We start from the raw sequence: 22,102 nt of genomic DNA, 5'->3' as shown, positions 1-22,102 counted from the left end.
TTTGGTAAAGCTCTTTAAAACGATTTGTAACAATCTTACTCTTTCCTCGTAAAATATTTAGTAACACCTCTCACATAGCATTGGGATTTTATATTACATAGTATGCGGGTGTGGTGGTATATAATCGAATAGTAATAAATTACAGAATACTCGTGTATGTTTTTTTTTCTTATTTTAAAAAAGTGTATATCTGCATTGTTTTAAATATATTTGCTGTGGAATAAGGAAGAGAATAAATTTAAAACCATTTCGAAATCCTGTTATACGCTTTTAGATATTATGCTAGAGCAGGTAACTTAATTCTTTTAATATATGCATTTTTTTATTTTTTTATTTGCATGTACTTCCAGAGTACAAATTATCGGTAAAATGTAAAATAAAACTTTATTGGTTTTTTGTGCTTCTTCATTTACCTATTTGTATATTAAAATAAAGGGTAATAATTAAGGATAAAAACTCCTGTAATTTTTTTTAATATATAATTAGAAATATAAATTTTTTTCAGAAAAAACCTTTTTTTAATTGGTAACCTTTTTCAGATAGGGCTTGATATAACGTACTAAATTCGATTTCGGGCTACAGTCGATGCGTACATTAGAAATTAATTATCTATTCTTACAAAGATTTCCATATAGTAATATTTATATTATATTTCCATATAGATTTCGATATAATGATATTCATATAGCAGTTTTGATTGTAAGGTGCCTATCAATAGACGGAGATAAAACAAAAATAATTATAAGAATCTCCAAGAAACCGGATCATCATAAAGCTCCATCAACTAGATCAAGCACAGAGGGAGTCTTTTCATCTTCCCAATGTCCTCACTATTTTGAAGTAAATTCAAAGCTAAATGATTAACATGCAGGTGTTCAACTTCTTCTCGAACGAATGTAATCGTAGTTCTCAGTATTCCTCGCGAATCATGACGTTTGGATTATGTTCCGCAGTACTTTATTCTGGAACCGTAGAATGATCTCCACATTGCTGTTACTCGTTGTGATCCAGAGTTCAATTCCATACCGGCTTTAAGAAAGCCTTTTAAAGCAGAATCTTGTTGGATAAAGAAAGTTGAGATCCCTAACCCAATATCTTCATCTTCTAAACTTAATGTCAAGCAACTTCCTTTTCATGATCTCTTCTGTTACATGATCTCTCCAAATTAAATGGCGATCAAGGTAAAAGCCTAGGTATCTTATCTTACAGGCATGAAGTTTTCTGAAACCGTTTAAAGTAACTTTTCTTCTCATCGTGAACGTAACGTAGCTAGACTTTGTCAGATATACCTTAATTCTCCATTTACACAGCCAAACGTTGGTGGTAACCAGTCCAGATTGTAATTTCTTTGAGGCTATAACCGAGCTATCGTCAACCGCCAAGATATTAATTAATTTCTTGGCCTAATCAATCAATCAATTATAAATAATTTGTCCCGACTTATTAATGAAAATATATTTGGCGTTTTAAATTATTTATAAATTTTAGTATTTTAATTTTTTGTTTAAATCACGTTTTTTCTATTAATTTTTTATTGGTCAAATAATTACAAACATTACTACAAAAATTACTATAACAAATCAAAATTTTTGTTGTATAAATTTTTATGAAAAAAAATAAAAATATCAGTAAATTTCGTAGTGTTCTATTAATGAATAATAAAATATACTTTAGGATAACCGAACTTGTGATTTCAAACTAAAATAATAAGAAATCTGTTTTCTTTTACCATTAAACATATATATTTCATTTAAAATTATATTAAAATATAATACTAGTAATAGTAATAATACTAGTAATTAGTAATAATATTAGTAATAGTATAATACTAGTAATTAATATAGCAATTATATTACTTGGTAATAATGATGCTAATTATGCATAAAAAACAAAATTCAAAAATAAAAATTTGTACAAGCAACCACCGGATGATAAATGTTACCTGAAAACATGAATAATAAAATGTCAAACTATTTCAGTCTACGAAAATATTTAGTAAAATTTGGAAAAAATGGTGTACATAAAAATCATACTACTACAATTTACATAGTTATTTAAATTTATATCTATAATATAATGCACAAACTAGACTGCACGTTAATAACATCGGAGCTATAAAGGGACGCCCACAAACGGAAAAATGTTTCAATGCTAAACAAACATGAAAATTGATCTCTTATTACGTCACAGTATGTAATCGGTAAAATTAACATTAAAAAAAATCAGTTTCCGCAAAAATTCACATAATATAAATAAAAGTTAGTTTTACTAAACTCAAGATTTTAAAAGGTTTTCAATTTCTGGCTCATTTTTGACCCAAAAAAACAACGCGAATTCTGTGAACTAGTTTAAATCAATAACTTACTGCCTCATAATGTATACAATGGTGTAGATATACAGTTATGCGGCAAGTGATATTACTGAGCATCACAAAATGTCATGAAGCGTCCGTGAATTAACCTAGTGTGCTCCAAATGCAGACGACAAAGGACAACTTCCTCATGGCGATTGTCTCACTGATCACTGAAAAGTAGTATTTTTACTGAATGAAAAATATTATTTTAACTCATTTAAATTTTTTTGCGTTGAAACAATTAGAAAGTGAAGTTTTATTTGGGTTGTGTAGTAAGGAAAAAATTATTAATTCAAGGCTGAAAAATATTTTTTAAATAATAATAATAATAATTAGAATCTTTTTTATGGTAAATTAAATATAATTCCATTTTTGAATACTTTATGTGCAAATTATGTAAATATTTTTTAATCCCATTTTTCCTTAAGTTTTACACTGTATACGTACATTAACGTATGCCTTAATTGTAGTTAAATATCCTTCCACCCAGTATTTCGATTATAGGTTTGAATAAATTGGCAAAGTAGATGTGTATGTGTGTATGCGTGTATGTTAAATACTTTTGTATTTAAGTACGTATGTGTTCTTTTTTTGCATATCGATATACATCGAATTAGTTTTTTTCTTTTTTCAACCAGGTGAATAATATTGTAGAACAGATAGAGGCCGCGATGCTAGCGGCGTGACGGCGAGTCGGCCGCCGTTTTATTTAACACCTGTCTTCAAGCTGTCTGTTTCTCTTTGTTTATTCATTTTAAAATAACGTACAAGTATAATTTACTTATTTTAAAATATTTATATATGTATATATTCTGTACTAGCATCCCCGTCGCGGCTTCGCCCGCGCTATGTGGTTACGTATGATTAATTGTGTGTTGATCAATATTTTGTCATTTTGGACAAATATGAGCCAAACCAGACCATAATTACAATTTTTCGAAATTTCTCGATCCCAGCGCCACCAAACAGATCCAAAATAATTCATAAAACTTCGTAGGCGTGCGCACAACTTACAAACTTTTAATAAAATTTTATTATCTTAATTATGCAAGTTTGAAACTGTTTTATTTATTTTTATTTTTTACACTTTATTCAGTAATGTACTTTTTTACAGTCCTTTTTCTGACCACTTAAGAAAAAGGTGTCAGAGATTAGATACTTTGCCTGCAAGATTTTCAGGTTTTTTTTTTATTTTTGCTTAGGTAATTTTTCTTTCGAGATCCTCCGAACGGGTTAAAAAATGTAAAATCTTGTAATATGTATATTATCCACGCGGGTAATCTTTTATTTTCTATATATATAAAGAAAAAAGTCTGTTTGTATATTTGTTTCGTAAATATCTCGACACGGGCGTCACCCGATGGGTATAGTTTTTGAAAAAATATTTGTTTTCTCGTAACTAATGTATATTCTGAATATGAGCCAAATCGGTCCATAAACATAATTTTTCTAAATATCTCAACCCTAGCGCCATGTAGCAGGTCCAATTTTTGCAGAGGTATTTCTTTCTATGTAAGTATAACATATTCTGAATATGAGTCAAATCGGACTATAAATACAATTTTTCGAAATATCTCGACCCCAGTGTTACCTAGCGGGTCCAAACTAATTCAGAAACCTTTGCAGGCATGCGCACAAATTTTACTTAAATCTTTAGTGAGTAAACTACAAAAGGGATTTTCAAGTAGACAAAACGTTACTCGTGTTCAAAAATGTTCCTTTGATTGTTCTTTACAATTTTTATGTAGTTCAGTTTAAAATCCTCAAAGTTTTTGAGTAAAATAAGTTGTCATTTATTAAAATTTTTATCGCAGTTTTTCCAGAAGTGAAAACTTGTTTACCTCCACTTAAAATATGTTAAAAAGATTTTTCCATAGAAGTTGTTAACATTTTTCTTAACTTGATAGATAAAATTTCAATCTATTTAAATATTCTTGCATTTTTTCATTAAATTTTTAAAAATATTGAAATTTTATGTTTGATTGTAACTTGTTTTCAATAAAATGTTTTTTCTGTTCTTTTAATTTACCGTTACATCACAATACATATATATATATATATATATCTCACGAATAATGTCATTATTAGGAAAATAATTACTAAATCTATCCAATGATCAATCTATATAAAATTAAATCTAAAACCGTAAAGTAGATTAATAGGTTATCCAATAACATAACCAGTTCCTTTCTTAAATAAATATCACAAAATAATGATTATTTACATTTGCTAGACCATGCAAAATTAACATTGTCTACTTAAACGCATATTGTTAAGGACAATATTTAATCTCAAGAATCATAAGTTTGAATAATATTTACTTTGGACGAAGTAAAATGATAATTCAGATAGTTTGCTAAGAAAATTTTTTGAATAAAAGATATTTCATTATATTTATAAATATTTTGTTTCATATAATTAATATATTTTTTTTATCAAAAAGTATTATCGATTGTATTTGTGTTTATCTTAAAATGAATGCGATGCAAAATAATTAATATAGGCATAATAACTAATCCCGTTTAAGTTTTGGTCAGGTTTATTACACTGTTGTCCCTTCCATGTGATGAATTCTTCTAATTGTGAGTTAATTTGCGTGCTAAATTCCGTAGAAGATGGGTTTTGGTGTCCGAAACTTTAGTTACTGTAACAGAAGAACGAAGGAGTTAAACTTACGCGAAGACAGTAAGTAAACCTTTTAGACAGCAAGCATAGGAGAAAGTAAGGGGTGTAGTTTTAGGGTGGTGATGGTGAAGGGTTGGTCGGTGCGGAAGGAGGTGGTAAAGTAAGAGGATAAAAGCCCGCTGGGAGATGTAGCAGAGAAGTGGGGAATAGAAGAAGAAAAGGGGCTCCGTATCTCCATCTTTGACCGGCGTTATTACCAACTTAGATTAAAACGAGCATATTAAGTTTTCATTGTTTCATCGGGATCTACAAAGCGAGAACAGTAAGCCTTCATTACTACCAGCTTAGCTGCAGCAAGCCGCATCACTCCCACAGTCAATGTACTTGTAGCTTTCTTGGCTTGCTTACTTACGTAGTTTGTTCTCTTTTCATTATTTCATTCAAAAATTTTTTTTATTCTTTACTCATCATCATTCTTTTCCGTTTAGTTATTACTTATGAATTTCATAACGTATTTTAACTAAAAAGAATTTAATTTTAAAATAATGCTTTCACAAGTGTAGAAGAATTTGACAGATTTGTATTAAATAGATTATGTTGCATTCAAACCCAGATAAAGCCAAATGTAAGTTGTATTACTGTAGCCAGATAGGATCATCCACTATGCAAGGTTGAATTCTAAAAATTTGGTACGTAATATTTTGATAAGTTTTTAATATGAGTACTGGTGAATAGAAAAGTATTTGTAAATAAAATTTACAAATTAATTTTCAAATCAATTAATTCTCTTACCTGTCTAGAGAATGGTAAATTGGAAAATATTATATTTCAGAAAGTGATTTAGGGTATATTGTAGTTTTAGCATCTGATGGAAATTTTTTCAAAACGATTTTAATAAAAATCAATTTTTTTTAATTAAGCTCTTCTTATTACAGAATTAGATTTTTAAAAAATGTAAAAGTGATCTGAGTTACATCAAATAGTATAATATCAGGTATTTAAATCAATAATACATTAATCTATATGTATGCTAATATATAAAGAGGAACAGGGTTTTCATTTATTCGGGATAAACAAAAAACTACTCAATCAGTCGCAACTAAATTTTTACTCATGTTTCTTGACATAACTGAGAAGGTTTTATATACATTTCATCTCAAAAAATCTCAGAAAAAATATAATATTAGTGGAGATTTGCCAGTTGAAGCACGAACTTTAATGAATTGAATTAATGAACTATGAACTGTGAGTCTCTATCACTGTGTGAGCGGGTTTGAACTGAATAATTCCAACAATTGAATGAATAATATTACTAAAAAATAGAATTAAATTTACGTTAAATAAAATAATATTAGGTAAATCTAAAAGCCGGCCTCTGTGGCGCGAGTGGTAGCGTCTCGGCCTTTCATCCAAAGGTCCCGGGTTTGAATCCCGGTCAGGCATGGCGTTTTCACACACACTACAAATCATTCATCTCATGCTCTGAAGCAAGATAAAAAATTAAATCTAAAAACTGTTTAACAATAATGGCTTGCGTGGAGACTACAAGTGAGGCTAGAGTGGTGAGGTATACGAGTGCTATATAAAGGTTTACTTACTGTCTTCGCGTAAGTTTAACCCCTTCGTTCTTCTGTTACAGTAACTAAAGTTTCGGACACCAAATCCCTATCTTCTACGGAATTAAGCACACAAATTAATTCACAATTAGAAGAATTCATCACGTGAAAGGAACAGCAGGGTAACCAAACTCGACCAGACCTTGAATGGCATTAGTCACTACGCCTATATTAATTATTATGTGTCGCATTCATTTTAAGATTAACACGAACAATCGGCAATCGATATTATATTTTTTAATAAAAATAAATATATTAATTATATGAAACAAAAAATATATATATATATATATATATATATACGCACGATATACAAACAAACAGGTAAACGGAGAACCAACCAACAGATCGGTTTCAAATTTGCATAAGGATACCCTTTCAGGATTCATAAGTGATATCCCAGGAAAGTTTTTAAGCCATAGATCGAGACCCTAGCTTCCTTGAAGGTTAAGATATTAAAAATATTAACTTCTTCCCCACCAAGGAGGGTGAAGTTGTGAATTGAAGACATTCATTAAGGAAAATGATTAATCATTTACTTCATTATTATATTTATGCCACCGTGGCAAAGAAATAAATTATGAATCATTCGTCTTCAAAGGTGTTTCTACTTTAGTTACCGTAATTATTACTGTTCTGTTTTTTAATTTAGTTTCTTTTACAGGTTTCCATAAAGCCTGAATAGTTAATTAATTGTTATTTATCAGTATTATTCTCATAATCATGAAAATAACGAAAAGTCCCCTGAGTCGAGGGAAATGGCGACCAAAGCGAGCTCTGCGGGTACATGCTCTTTATTAGCGGGTGAGAGCCACGCACTGCCGTCAGAGAGAGGTGGCGGCGGCTGTCAGAGCTTTTTTCGGCCCTGGGTTAGGACCCGTTGCCCGGGAAGACCCTGTGAAGTCCCTCAGTTGGCTTCGGGGTTTGCCTGAACTGACCTGGGCCCCGTTCTGGGGGCCAAGGTTCTGAGTAGACGGGCCGGTTAGTAAATTTTATAGAAATTTACTAACCAAAGAATAAATTTACTAAATAAAGAACTTTTTATGTTTTAATATGTACATTTTTCACGAAAACTAATACACAAATGTGTTCCCCATGAATATCAAATAAAATACCATGGGAAATTGGGTTCCCTGAGGAATTTTTTTTAAATGAATTATTTCAACAAGTTTTAAACAAATGAATAGTTTTGTTTTAAGGGCAGATTCTAAAATTATAATTAGTAATCATGTCTAAAAATTATGTAAAGGAAAATATTTTTACATCCTCCCAATATTATAAAATGATAAGAAAAATCCTGAAAATACGAAAATTGCACTAACTCGAGACGTAATTGATCTACTAGAACGGGCAATGGCTTAAAACCCTCGGAGAATCATGTCACACCTAATGAGGCCTCATCCAAAAATTCTCCGCAATTCTGGGTCGAGATAATAAGTGAATATCGGTTCTCTTTATTTTATAACAAGGGTAAGAAAGTGCTGGCCGTGAAGCGGCCAGGAGGCACATCCACTTACTCATTTATAGCATTATTTCTTCTGATAAACTAATACTAACAATTATTTTTTTTGGATTTGACTATTTAAAAGAAACAAAAGAACTCCAGTTACTTTGCAATCAAATAGTTATGTTTTCTGTAACATACGAAATTTAAAAATTTAATTTAATTTAATATCAGTAAATTATAATTACATAAACATTTTTTTCTATAAAAAAACGTGTTACAACGTTTTATCTTAAGAGGAATTAATAAATTTGTTTTTTAATTGACTTCAAAGAGAAGTAGGAAGTTCTCAATTTGACCCGTATATTTATTTTATTATCTTCAAACCTTACTGTTCAATAATTTTTTTTTCTAGATTCCTCTGTTCATTCTAGAGGAAGTTCTTCTGGTGGTTCCGTTGAAAGTTTATTTTATAAATTTACATGGAACAATTAAAAAGAAGAATATTATTTTCTCTACATGAACGATTTAAATTTTTTGAATTTTTTTTTTTATTGTCATCATTTTTTAGTGTTTTGTTTTTATTAAATAGTTACATACCTTGATATCATATTATTATATTAGTATTTTCCCGCGAAAATTCAACAAATTAGTTGAAGGTAATTTTTTTACGCATTTAGCTAAGAGTAAATTGCTCCACATTTAGCTTAGGTTCAGTAACGTGTTCATTTTATTATTTCTATTTCGACACAGATTTATCGATTTTTTTTTTTTTGTTGAGAATGTTTATTTTTCTTTCTTGTAATGAAAAAAAAAATTACATGAAATTACCTTCTCAACAACTTAATTAAATTAATTTAGTCTCGATAAAATAAAAATTGATTTAAAAAAAAAAATAACATTAAAATGTTTAACTTTGTTGAATACGGTAAAATACGTGAGCTGAAAGTTGCCCCTCGCCAACTACTGTGTCTAGTGAACTAGTCATTGTAGGTGTTGTGTTGCATTATTTATATAAATGTGTCATGTTAGTAATCGGATGATGTCATCTGGTTAGATAGTACAACAAACCCCGCTCAACGAACTGCTTAAGCCATTGACAGTACTGTTGACAAAAACACGGGCAAACCTTCAGCTCACTTACTGTAAATTTGTTTTTAAATATAATCTTATTGAAAAAGTCGCCAAACTAAAAGTTATACTTATAGAAGAATTTACGAAATATTTAGAAAAAATCCAAATTTTTTTTGTATAAAAGCAAAAGAATGCTCATTTAATTTTCAATATGTTGTTACTAAACATAAATTACTTCCTTGTATGAAGTAAAGGAAGTATTGTGATCGCGAAAAATTTCGGTTTCCAGATTTCAACGGGAATATCCATTTTGACCATCCCTGAATCCATTTTGACTAGTTTTGGCGTGAGGTCTGAACGTATGTATGTACATATATATTTCGTATAACTCAAAACCTATTAGCCGTAGGATGTTGAAATTTTGGATTTAGGACTGTTGTAAAATCTAGTTGTGTACCTTCCCTTTTAATTGTAATCGACTGAACCAAAAAAGTCCAAAATACCCAAAAAATTTGATTTTGGACTTTTTCTTAACAGCAGTAATAATCCCTCATTGAGAGCTTTTCAACGACCTATCATAAGTGGTACTTATTTTCATTGATTCCACATTTTATAGCCAAATAAAATTTAATTAATAAATATTTGGATCATACAAGGGGATGGCACTCGGTTTGAATCCGACTTCATCTTCTTTTTTTTTAACTCTTTTTTTTACTTTAAATATATTTATTTATTAATAATTATTAATATCCAGTTGTGAAAAAAGTTTTATGATGAATAATAATTCAGTAATAAAAAAATATCAGAAGTTTTTATCGAAATAAAATTTTACGTACTTCTCATTTTAAAAAAATGTGTAAATGTAATTTAATAGGCGTACAAGGAAGTCATGTGTTTTCCACGTCAGATTTTTTTTAAGTTATTTTAAATTATTTATTCTTGATTTTATTTGTTTATTTTTACAATGTTTATAGCTATTTATAACATCAAATTCTTTTTCTTAAGTCGTTCATCATAAATCATTATAAATTGTAAACTTTAAAATTTTCATCTTTAACCAGTTTACATTAACCGATTAAATTGAAAATTTATTTGTACGGTAATAAAATTCGTTTTTAAATCAAAATTTATTAGTTACGTAAGTAACGAATTTTCAAAAATTTGTATTATTATTTTAAATTCTTTAGTAGTTTAAGGATATAAATATATATAATATGATTTTAATTATATGAGTGCTATCGTAGCTTATAACAGAGATGTTTGTTGAATGAATACATACTGATAATAATTCCTTACTGTTAATAGGTTTTTACTAAATATTGTTCCAGTTTCTAATTAAACGTTCTTAGAGGGCGTTTTTAATTTATATATTAATTGAATTTGCTTCTCTACCATTCTATTAATTAAAGCACGTCGAAATCTTGTTGCAATTCTATCGTTCTTTTTAGTTACAAAAATGTTATCATAACATTTAGTTTTTTTATTAATATTAAAAAAAAATTAATTATTTTTAATTATTCTCCTTTTTTATAACCACTCTGTTCCTTGTATTAGTTTTTTTTTACAATAAAATTTTATTTGTAATATAAAAAGTCAAAAATACCCTAAAATACATAATTACGTTTAATTTCGTTTTTATGTACTATTTGATTGATTACGTAGTAAAAAAAGTCAGGAACAGTTGAAAATATTACTGTTTAAGTTGTAGCGCAAGTTTTTAATTTTTTTGTTTAAAAATACATTTACTATTTATTTAATTTTATCTTATTGAATAAATATGAGATAAAATAAATAATGCAAATTTTAGGTAATGACTTACTAGATAAGTTAATTTTGTAATGAATTAAATAAAAGTTTAATAAATGAATATCTTTAATTCCGACCTCCGTGGTTAAATAGGTAACGCCTCCGCATTTCATGCGAAGGTCCCGGGTTTGAATCCCGGTCAGACACGGCATCTTTTCATACGCTACCGATATCCACCAGGCTAATGACCAAAGTTTTTAATGTCCTCTCTTTCTTAAAATATCCTTTAATAAAAATCAAAATTTATGTATTTTTATAGTCGTTAAGTTAAGAAGTTTTGTTCATCATTATATCATGATTACATGTTACAAATCCATCATGTTTTGGTAAATGTTTCATGAAATCTTGAACAATTTATAACGAATCTAAAATCAAACATTTTATCAAATGTTTAACTAGTTATATACTCGTACGTCACTTAAATTAAAAAAATTACGTTTTCAATATATTTTTTGTAAGAGAATGTTGAAAACTATTCCATTAAATTTTATAAGAAAAAAACATAAGAACTAAAATATAGAGTGTAACTGCGATTAATATTCTTGTTTTATTTAAAAACTATTTAAATTTTGGCCAAATTTACCGGCCTTATCTCGCATAATTATTTTTAAAAAGTCTAGTTTTAGGTAATTTTATTAATTGGGTCCCTTATTAAATATCTTCCAATAATTTTTTGCGTAACTTTTTTATCTTTATTAAAATTTCAGTTTTCATTCACTACTTAGTGTTTTCATGTTCTAAATAGCTTTACTAATAATTTTTTTTTCAAAACTTTTTCTAACATATTTTATATTTTATTTATTTTTTTATTCTTATTTTAAATAATAAAATTCGTAGCATTGATATATCATCCCATTCGAAATATGATGAATAAATTTGACTTAAATTACATATAGGAAAAGATTTACGTTTGAGATTTATTCATTCTCTTATATAAATATACATAGTAGAATTTATATTTTTTATTATTTGTAAAAAAACATTTTTAAAAAGTTTAAAGAGAATTTATTATGGGATTTAAAGAGATGAAAACGCAACTGCATCTCTTTTCTCTTGTAATCCAATAGCTGAGAAGATAATCATATTCGCATATAACAACAACGATAGAAGAGTAAAAAAGAATATTTCAACGGCAGCGAATCTTAATAAAAGAAGACAAGACAGTGCTATCCGAGACGACTGGATCATAATGTATTCAGACATATGTGTCGGTGAATGAGGGGAAAGACAATGATGGTAGAATGGGGAATGAGGAATCAGAAACAACTAAGGGGAGGGGAATAACGAGTTTTATATTAGTACTTCTCTCATTCCGGTTACGCGTACATGTGTTTGAAAGCAATTTATATGAACGGACGCGGGGGAATATTCCAATTTTAAATATATATTATATACGTTACGTTACTGTACGAAACAAAATGGAAAGTACAATCAAAAAGTAAAAGTTATTTTTCGGCGGATAACTTCTGAGTGTGTGTGTGTGTGCGTGTATGTGTCTGTGTGTGTGTGTGTGTGTGTGTGTGTATATATATATATATATATATATATATATATATATATATATAAAAACAGGGAAAATAAAAAGGAGATAAGTCTGTTGTAGATGGAGGTAAGTTGAGGTAGTGGTGTGCCTTCTTCTCTACCAAGTCTTATTAAATTTTATTGAAGGAGAAAAATGTACTTCTTGTTGTTGATGTTGCCGAACATAGTAAAAGGGCAGCATCCACCCCATTCCTAACGTCTCTACACCTCTCCTAAGATACTGCTTTTGCTACATCTGTCCTTTCATGCATTATATCAAACTTTCCGATCCATTTTTCTCAATTTCCACATCTTCCCTTTCATTTAAAATAAAATAAATAAACAGCTATTGTATTCAGTAAAACGTATAAAATGTAAAATAAATGTATGAAAGGAAAATAGGTTATCAAACTATATAGGAAGCAATATTGATTAGGAATTATTTTTCTCCTAAAATGAACAAGGATTCAATATTCATATTTTTTTTTAATTTTATATTAAATTATATATATATGCTGTAGCTTCAATAAGGCTATTTACTTTTATGCAAAAAATATTTTTTGTGTATACGTATCAATGAATTCATGCCCAAAATAGCATGAAAAACCAAAAAATCGATTCTGTACAGTGACTTTTTCTATATTTAAGCAATTTCCTTTTTTTCTTTCTGCAATTCTTCAGTTGAGCGCCCTGTTGTCCAAAATTTATTTATTAAACATCAATTTGTTTTGAGTGGAATGTTAGTGCTTGGTCATATCTTAATGTAACTCAAGAAACTAAGACAATATATCACGTCAAAAACGTCTCAAATATAAGTAAGGTATTTAATTTTGAAGTTCAATTGAATGAAAAGTTTTAACAGTATGCATAGTCGTGAACTTTATTAATTGAATATTTATGTTCTTCATTAAAAATAAAAGTAATTAATCTAATAATAATTAACTATTATTTCCGTATGTCATATTAAACTGAAACAACGCGTAATCTCATTTTCATATGAACACTTGATTTAACAAGAACGCCAAACAGTACCGCTAATTAAAATCTGACAACCAAATTCATTAAAATTGGTTTTCAACTGCACTTCTGTCGTTTTTTTGTTTAACCTCCGGGAATTACCGTCAGGTATTACTTCAGAGGATGAATGGGTATGATATGTATGAACGTAACGTAAAAGACGTGTGTCTTGTACAGTCTCAGGTCGACCATTCCTGAGTTGTCTGGTAAATTGAAATCTAACCACTAAAGAACACCGATATGCACGATCTAGTATTCAAATCCGACTTCAAAATCATTGTCGATAGAACTCTCCTCGACTTCGATTGCTGATTGAAGAGGACGAGACCAGCCCGGTGGGCTTTTTGAACTGTAATATTAAAATAAGCAATATTTGGCTTCCATAATTCTAATATTATTACATTTAACTAAATCAGATATATTCAAAAAAATTTGTCCGATCGTATACTGCAAGTTCATTTATGTATTCGTAAACACGAAATTATTAATCTTTGTGGAAAATAATACTTAAAGTTGACCAAATATTGTGGAATGAACCTATAATGACTCACTCACTGATTATGAAGTGTGACCGCACTTCCTTACTCGTTACAAGACCCTGAGGGGCAGTTGGGGTGAATTCTTGGGTAACTGTGAGAATAATTAAGGAGAACGCCCGGATGCGGCCTTGCATACAGAAGATCAAATATTCACGACTCCCTGGATATTAGAGCTCGGTTGTTCCGTATTGACTCCTTCCGTATTCGTCCTTTAACCCCTCTTTCAATCTCTTTCTCTCTTTCTATATATATATATATATATATATTTATATATATAATATAATATACTGCTATTATTTCTCTTCATCCATCAAATTTCTCTTTCTTTAATCTCGTTCTATTCGTTCACAATATACATCCGTTTCAAGACAACACGTTATCCGTTTTCAGAACTGATGATATTAAAGAATTCTTTAATAAAATTATATTAATAATAAAATAATATTACAGAATAATAAAATTCAATTTTTTGTACATAGATATTTTATAGTTGTTGCTTATAAAAATACATATATGTAATACAGGGGATAAATTATTAATATTTGGAAAAAAACTAAAAAAATACTCCAAATCGATGTCACGGAGTATTAGTCTCTCCATCACTTTCGATTGCCTTGGTATTATTCATAACATAAAAACTCATCTTTAGTATGAGTTAAAAGAAATTAGCCATGATAACTGTAGTTACTAATAGAAACATTAATGGTCTATTAAGAATAATCATTACTTGCAAAAAAATATTTATTTCTAATGAAAATAAATCTTACATGTTTATGAAACCAGATAATAATTTATTTATCAATATATTTTGATAATAAATTAAACTAATAAACAATACTTCTTAAATAATCTATATGTATTTCTTAAAGTATATAGTATTTATTTTTCTCTATTCACAAAACGTATGTAAGATTGGGTAAATTCTCGTATTTTATCTTACCACATAATAATCCATTTTTATGTTCAATGCACTGGTGTAAACAGTGTAATTATATACTGTACAATTTTTATTTTTTTTGATTAGTTAGTATTAAGATCGATAATTACAAAAATATTTTTAAATGCTTAAGTATAATATTTTAATAAAACCTCTATCAAAAAGATATTGTAATTAATTAAACTTTCTCTTTCATAATTGTAAATAATTATTAAATTAAGTAATGAAATGTAATTATTTCGATGCACTCTTAGATTTCAAAATAGCATTTAATAAAAATGTTAACACTCACGTTATTGATCAGTACTTGGTAAATTATATCAAATCGTATGGTTACGTTTTCAAGAAAATCAGTTTAATTTTTCAGGAATAAGGCTGTAAAACATATATCTTTTTAACTGTATAAACTATCAAATATATTACTGTATTTGTCATCATTGGTTAGAACTAGCTCATTTTTCTACGAACATTGAAATTTACGTCGAGTTTGACGAATGATTAGTCGATATAATACGTGTGTCTACGGTGTAGAAGGGTAATTGGTTTTTGTCTCAAAATAAAATGTACAGTCGGTTACAATATAAAAAAAAAACATCATTAAAGATGATCACATAAAATCACATGTCCATCCAAGGTCCGCAAAAGTTACATACTAATATTCCTATTAGAACACTAAATGTAAGTACACACGTTAAGTCAAAAAACAGTAACATAGGTTGCTTAACACAAAACAAAAACTATCATAAGGATTAATAAACAAGTGAAACTATGCAACAATGAGAGAAAAAATTAAAACTAAAATTAATAACGAAAGAATGATAAATAAAGTTTAGCGAAGTGAGATAATATGATGGGTAAATAGGTAACACTCAGTTGATGCAGCTCCAAATCAAATCACATAAAGTCACCAAGATCTAATACGTTGAGTGGTATTAGCCTTGTAACTTATTCAATATTAGTTTAATAAAAATTAATTTGAATTAAGTTTTTATTTTAATGTAAAATAGTTTTTCTTCACTATTGTCTAGAAGATTAATAGCTAAGTAGTTCACGTGGACTTTTAAGCCGCAATTTATACTTTGGACCGAATCGCTGTATTTCTTCTCTAACAAACAGAAAACCAAAATAAATATTTGTGGATCTCACTGTTCGTCCATTAGTTCACCTTAGTTGGTAGTACACTGATGGGAATGTCTCTTGTGACAATCGCATCGGTCGCATCCTGGCCAAGGCAAGACTGAAATATTTCAATCGCTGAGGTTTTTGAAGATGACCTTCGGTAAAGCCCCCCATGGTGGGGGGTGGCGTGGCGACCGAAAACGACGTCACATGGTGGATGTCTTCTCCTACAGGATCAGGATGCTTCTTACGAACCAAGGCGCCTCTATTATGCTCCTCAGTAGTTTTTTTTTTGAAATCGCTGTGTTACTTCGACATTAATGCTGCTTGTAATATCCCATAGGTCTAAATAGATTTCTGAATAGTCGTGTACAACGACTGCTTGTTATATAGTGAAAGCTGTGATCTGCTCAGCAACCAGTACATTTCCTTAAACTTAATATTCTGTTGTTTTCTCTTTTCGTATACACGGGGAACTTTCTGCGTAACTGGATTTGAAGTAAACAGATTCAGATCTATGTAATCAATTTTCTTGCTAAACTTTATCATCCCTCTCTTGGTATGACGGTAAACGTTATCCATTATATATAGTTCCATTAGAGGGAGGATGCAGATTCCCTACTTCACTATGATTAAACGTGCCTTTAACTCCTAACATTGCAACTCAGTATAAGGATTAAAAATCAGATTAATATAATGAACCTACTCAAACCTTTTAATGATGGAAGATATCTGTTTGTTTACGTATTTAAAGTGAGGTTAAAATAACTTTTTAAATATTTCACTCGGTAAAAATGTCATTCTATTTTATTTTTTCAGGAATATGTGTTCTGAAGATTTAATCGATTTGTCTATCTAATTTTTGTAAGTTCATGACTTTTCATGGAAAATATGCGTCATATTAAGAATTTTGATATACCTAATTACTATTCTTATTTAATCAATAAGTAATAACTTAAAAACTAATTGATTCATCGCCTAGAAGGGATAAAATAATTTATATAACTTGATAAAATCTTTAATGAACTTTTATTTAATTTACTGCAATAGAAAGTTGAAGTTTTCAATCATGTTTTCTCTCTTAGTTGATGAATTTAAACTTCTAATCGTTTGATTACGTCATGTGCAAAGAAAAACTCTTAATCGAGATGAGCCGTCTCTTATTTCGGGGACAAAAAGGGAGAGGTGGGTTAACAAAGCAAAAGATTTCCCCCACACCTATGCATTTATAATACTCGGCATAAAGCACTTTGCTTAACCCGATTTGGTCTTCTCATTTCACACCAGTGAGGAAGAAGCGTACATCATCGCTATATACATTTCTGTTATATCGTTTATATGTATAAACAACCGTCAACCGAACAACGCCACCCGTTGCCGAAGGCTGGATGGCAAGACACGAGGAACTAGGATCGGGACCACTGTTTTGATTCAGCTCCGTCACAACAACCCCCTCCCATAAAAACCACCTCCTTCCTATACCGACATACTGTATACTCACTCACTTCTCTCCCTCTACTTATTTTCAAATCTGAAATCTCTCACCCTGAAAATACTCCTGAACAAAGGGTAGACTGTTTCTTGCTTCAGGGCCTATCTCGTCCGTACAATTTCATTCCTTACTTACTCAATTTGCTGGTACAGCTCAGTAAATATCTACATCCCTCAAGGCGCTCACACACTCACTTATTATAAATCTGAGTTTAAAAACGCAAACTCAGACACTTTTTTACGCAAGTATATAAAAACTCATAACTCTAAATAATACATATTTTTTTTTTTATAAAATTAAAATTGTAAAGTTCTTTCCTCAGTACCTTATACCATACGATATTGAAAGACTTCAGTGTTTCTTCTTCAGTGTAAGACTGTGATTATTGTTCTCAACCTTTTTGTACAGACAATGAGGCAGCGTAAATTTGTTTTTCATCAAACATAACATTGAACAAAACATATTTATTGTGTAGTATGTTCATTAAACAAATTTTTTCCAGTTCAGGAAAAATATTATACGTTCTTCAAACTACATTAACCTTTATTTATTGTGTAATTTATTTTTATTCTATACTAAATACATTTGCAGAGTAGTATAATAAGTAAATTTGTTAGTTGACTATTGATCGTAATGATAAATAAATAATTAGTTTACATTGTTTAAGGAAAATTATTTTTAAATTTATTTCTTGTTTATAAAACCAAATAATTTCTGTTTCTAGCACGATTTTGTATAAAATAATATTCAATAAAATACTAGTATTCTGTCTTTATAGTATATATTATATATTATAATATTAGTACTCTTGTTTTTTTTTTAACTGTCACAGTTATCGAACTAATTCGCTTTATATTCATAATACTCCATTATCAGAGAGAATGTATTAAAAAAAAATTTTTTTAAATAAATGCAAAATTAGAGTAGAAAATTATATCGAAACTAAAATTGGTATGCCTCTAATGCTTTTAATCTAAAGGCTATGTTAAACGAAGTACCTAATTACTCTTTATAGAACAAGTTTTACTAGAATAAGAGATAGCTTCTTTGACTTATTCGTCTGTTTATCAACCTGGACGGGTATTTTATTTCAAAGTAAACCAGATTTTTGATAAAATATAACATTCTGTTAATCTGTTGATCTCCCTTATTAATTTGAGACTGTGTGTTTAACGCAAAGGTAAACGGATTATTTGTTGCTTAAAACTATACTCTATTTCAGCTATGATACGAGTAATATATACAGATTTTGATTTTCTCTAAAAATTATGATTTAATTAAAAAATTAAAAACTTTTCGTAAACAGAATCCTGTCTCCGACAAAGCTGAATATTAATTAATTTCAATGAAGTAGCTAATATGAAACAGTACATTCCACTTTGTGAAAAAGTCATCGCAAAATATTTTTACTTCTCCTTTTTCCTAGTAAAACTATCATGGAATGGTTGTTATTTTCTGAAATGGTTATGCATTTTTTGAGAGTAACTTGTGTCATATATACGACCAACGGCAAGTAATACGGTTATGCCACCTTGCTTAACTTATATGCAAGCTAACATCCACTAGTCATATGATTTTGAAAAATGTTAATGACAAAATTTTATAATTCTAGATCACCTATCATTTTTGGAAAATTTTAAATTTTATGATAAACAGGCTTGTAAAAGAAATCAGTTTTATATTAAATGCAAGTTAATACAAAAAATCTTTTATTTAAATTTTTTGTTTTTTTTTTGTTTTAGAATCACTAGCACAGGAACTTGAACTGGAAAGGAAATCCAGGCAACAACAACAAGCCGAGAGAGATGTCAAGTCTCCACTTCAAGGTAACAATTGTTATTATTACTTTTTCATATAATTGATACAGTTATCTTTATGATATAACTTTTATATAATTATATTAATATAACACGAAAAATATTTTGGAGATTTAATAAAATTTTAAATTATAGATTTTTTTGTTCAAAAACCAGTATATTTAGAATCGGCTCCTTAAGAGGAAACATAAGTAAGTCGCTTGACAAGAAGCACATGATAAGGGGTTCCTAAGGAACTCCCATAATAAATAAATCATAGTAATAGTTATCAGTAATTTTGAAGTCCATTAGGAAAAATATTTCTGCCAATGCTTCATACTCCACAAAACGAAGACATAAATAATTAAAAAATAAATAAAAATAATGTCACTAGATTTGGCGTTGTCATTTATCAAACTGTCATGCAGTAGCCCCTAAGATAGGACATGGAGACGTTTCAACCTTCGGACGTCCCTGCTGTTGTCAAGCAGATTGATTACTAAGTACTTGACCTGATTTTCAAATCGTTGCTGGTACTTAACATTGCGCTGTCTCACAACCTCACGAATCGTCGGAAGCTCTAGGTATTCGTGAAGTTCATCATTTCGTGTGAACCATGGTGCCTCTGCAATTGCTCTTCTTACTTTGTTTTGGAAGCGTTGTATGATATCTATGTTACTATTACTTGCTGCTCCTCACAACTCCACACCATAAGTCCAGATTAGTCGTAAGATAACCTTGTAAATAAGTAGTTTATTGGATAACGTGAGGCGTGATTTTTTGCGTAGCAGCCAATGCAGTTCCCTATACTTCGCGTTTAGTTGTTTTCTTTTCATCCTCAGGTGACACTGCCAGGTCAAACGCCGATCTCGGAAAAGTCCTACGTATCGCACACTCTGTTTGTGGGATCACGACACCATCCAAGTACACACTGGGACAGTCACCCTTTCGCATGGCGAATTTGACATACTTTGATTTATCCTGATTAATCAAAGCACATCATAATTTTTAATCCTCCATTTTTCTGCCATGCGCAGACAAAATCTAATGCGATTTGCAGCTCCCGCGAGGCTAGGCCAGGTTCTTCGTTAACGGCAAGGATAGCGGTGTCATCGGCAAATGTGGCGACGATGCAATCTTCCAGGGCTCGAAGGTACGCTGTAAATATGAAATATAACACAGGAACTAGTACAGAGCCCTGAGGGACACCCGACCTAATCTCAAAGAATTTCGATAACTCATCATTACATCTTACCTGAGAGAAACGTCCTTCAAGATAACTCCGTAAGACAAGGTAGTAGAGTTGAGGAAGTTTTAATTTTAATTTATAGAACAAGCCAGGTAACCATACCCTATTAAAGGCCTGTTGGATGTAAAAAAATTAAAGAGAGTTATATTTACGTTATTGTTTACTAAAAAAACAACAAAAAAACATGACCGTATTCTCACTTTTTCACAAACTTTGCAATAATTTGTGATCTGGAAATCTAAAATTATTTTCAATAATTTATCCGATTATACTTTATAAAATTACAAAGAATTTATAATTTTAAACTTCTTTTAAAAGTGATTTCTTGCTTAGTAAATAGAACGAATCGTGATATCATCATACATTTTGGGTTTTAAATATGTAGCAAACCACAACTTTTAATTAACAGTATTACAATAGAAAGTTTACAAGGTTAATATATAAAGAAATAATAAATTTATTTTCTAATATTAAGCAAATATTTTTCCGTCTAATAACTACTGTTGTGTAAATAATTTCTCATATTGATTAAATGCAATATATTTCATAAATCCTTGCTAAATATTATATATACGTATACATATTATATATATATATATTTATTTATTTATAAAATAAATAACAACTTAGCAAAATAATTATGCCTTGGGGCACATATTCTGTTGTTACATATGAGTGAGGGCAGTTGATCAATTTAAGGGGACAGGTGTAACTCTTATATTTTAAATTGGAATTTCTATTTTTAACTTTTTTTTTAATTGGAATTTCATTATCATTTAATTGCCTTCATGAGACAAAACTATTAGTTTAGTCCGACATACTCTCAGATTTCATTTAATTGTAATACATTATCATAAAAACTTTAAGTAAATTTATTTTAATATTTTCAGAATAAATAATACGCAAATAGGAATTAAAGAACTTGAAATTTCTTTATAAAAACTTACAATATTAATAGTATATTATAAAATAATGTTATAAAATGGACGTAATTATCATTATTATAATAATTACATTATGGCATGGCATCTAATATACATGAATTTTAATTTTAATGTCTGTAAACTGAAATGTATTCAATATGTTCTTTGGGGGAGGGGAGGAATTTCTATTGTATATGATGGTATAAAAAATGAGTTTAGTCATATATATATAATTATAGACCAAGATAAATAGTACTCATAAACTACATTACTAAAATATTTTTCATTTCATGTTTCCTATCATCGAAAAGAATGATTTAAAATTTATGTATAATACCTGTATAATTTTTTAAAAAGACAATTAACAGAACGGAAAAATTATGTGAACATATATATGAAAATATAATTTAAAATTTAAATCTTGTTTACACATTAATGAGATAATTTAATATATTAAAATTCTATTAGTTTAACTTTAAATCACACTTTCAGAATCTCAGTATATTAAAATAATTTCCTCATTTTCTATGACTTACTTAGATTTTTAGCAAAAATTTTGGGACACACGGTATCAATAATAAATAGAATTCC

At 29.1% G+C, this 22,102-nt stretch overlaps 1 protein-coding gene across 2 annotated transcripts in view; it reads left to right on the top strand.

Moving 5' to 3' along the window:
• dac (dachshund family transcription factor) overlaps positions 1-22,102 on the top strand; it is a 665,435-nt gene that overhangs the window by 642,670 nt on the left and 663 nt on the right. For both annotated transcript variants that reach the window (XM_075369564.1, XM_075369563.1), the window contains exon 12: positions 19,286-19,369. In XM_075369564.1, the coding sequence (XP_075225679.1) occupies positions 19,286-19,369 (84 nt within the window). The remainder of the gene's footprint in view (positions 1-19,285; positions 19,370-22,102) is intronic.

Source organism: Lycorma delicatula, chromosome 6, assembly GCF_047948215.1.
Source record: "Lycorma delicatula isolate Av1 chromosome 6, ASM4794821v1, whole genome shotgun sequence".
Lineage (NCBI taxonomy): Eukaryota > Metazoa > Arthropoda > Insecta > Hemiptera > Fulgoridae > Lycorma > Lycorma delicatula.
This window is presented reverse-complemented; position numbering and strand designations above follow the sequence as displayed.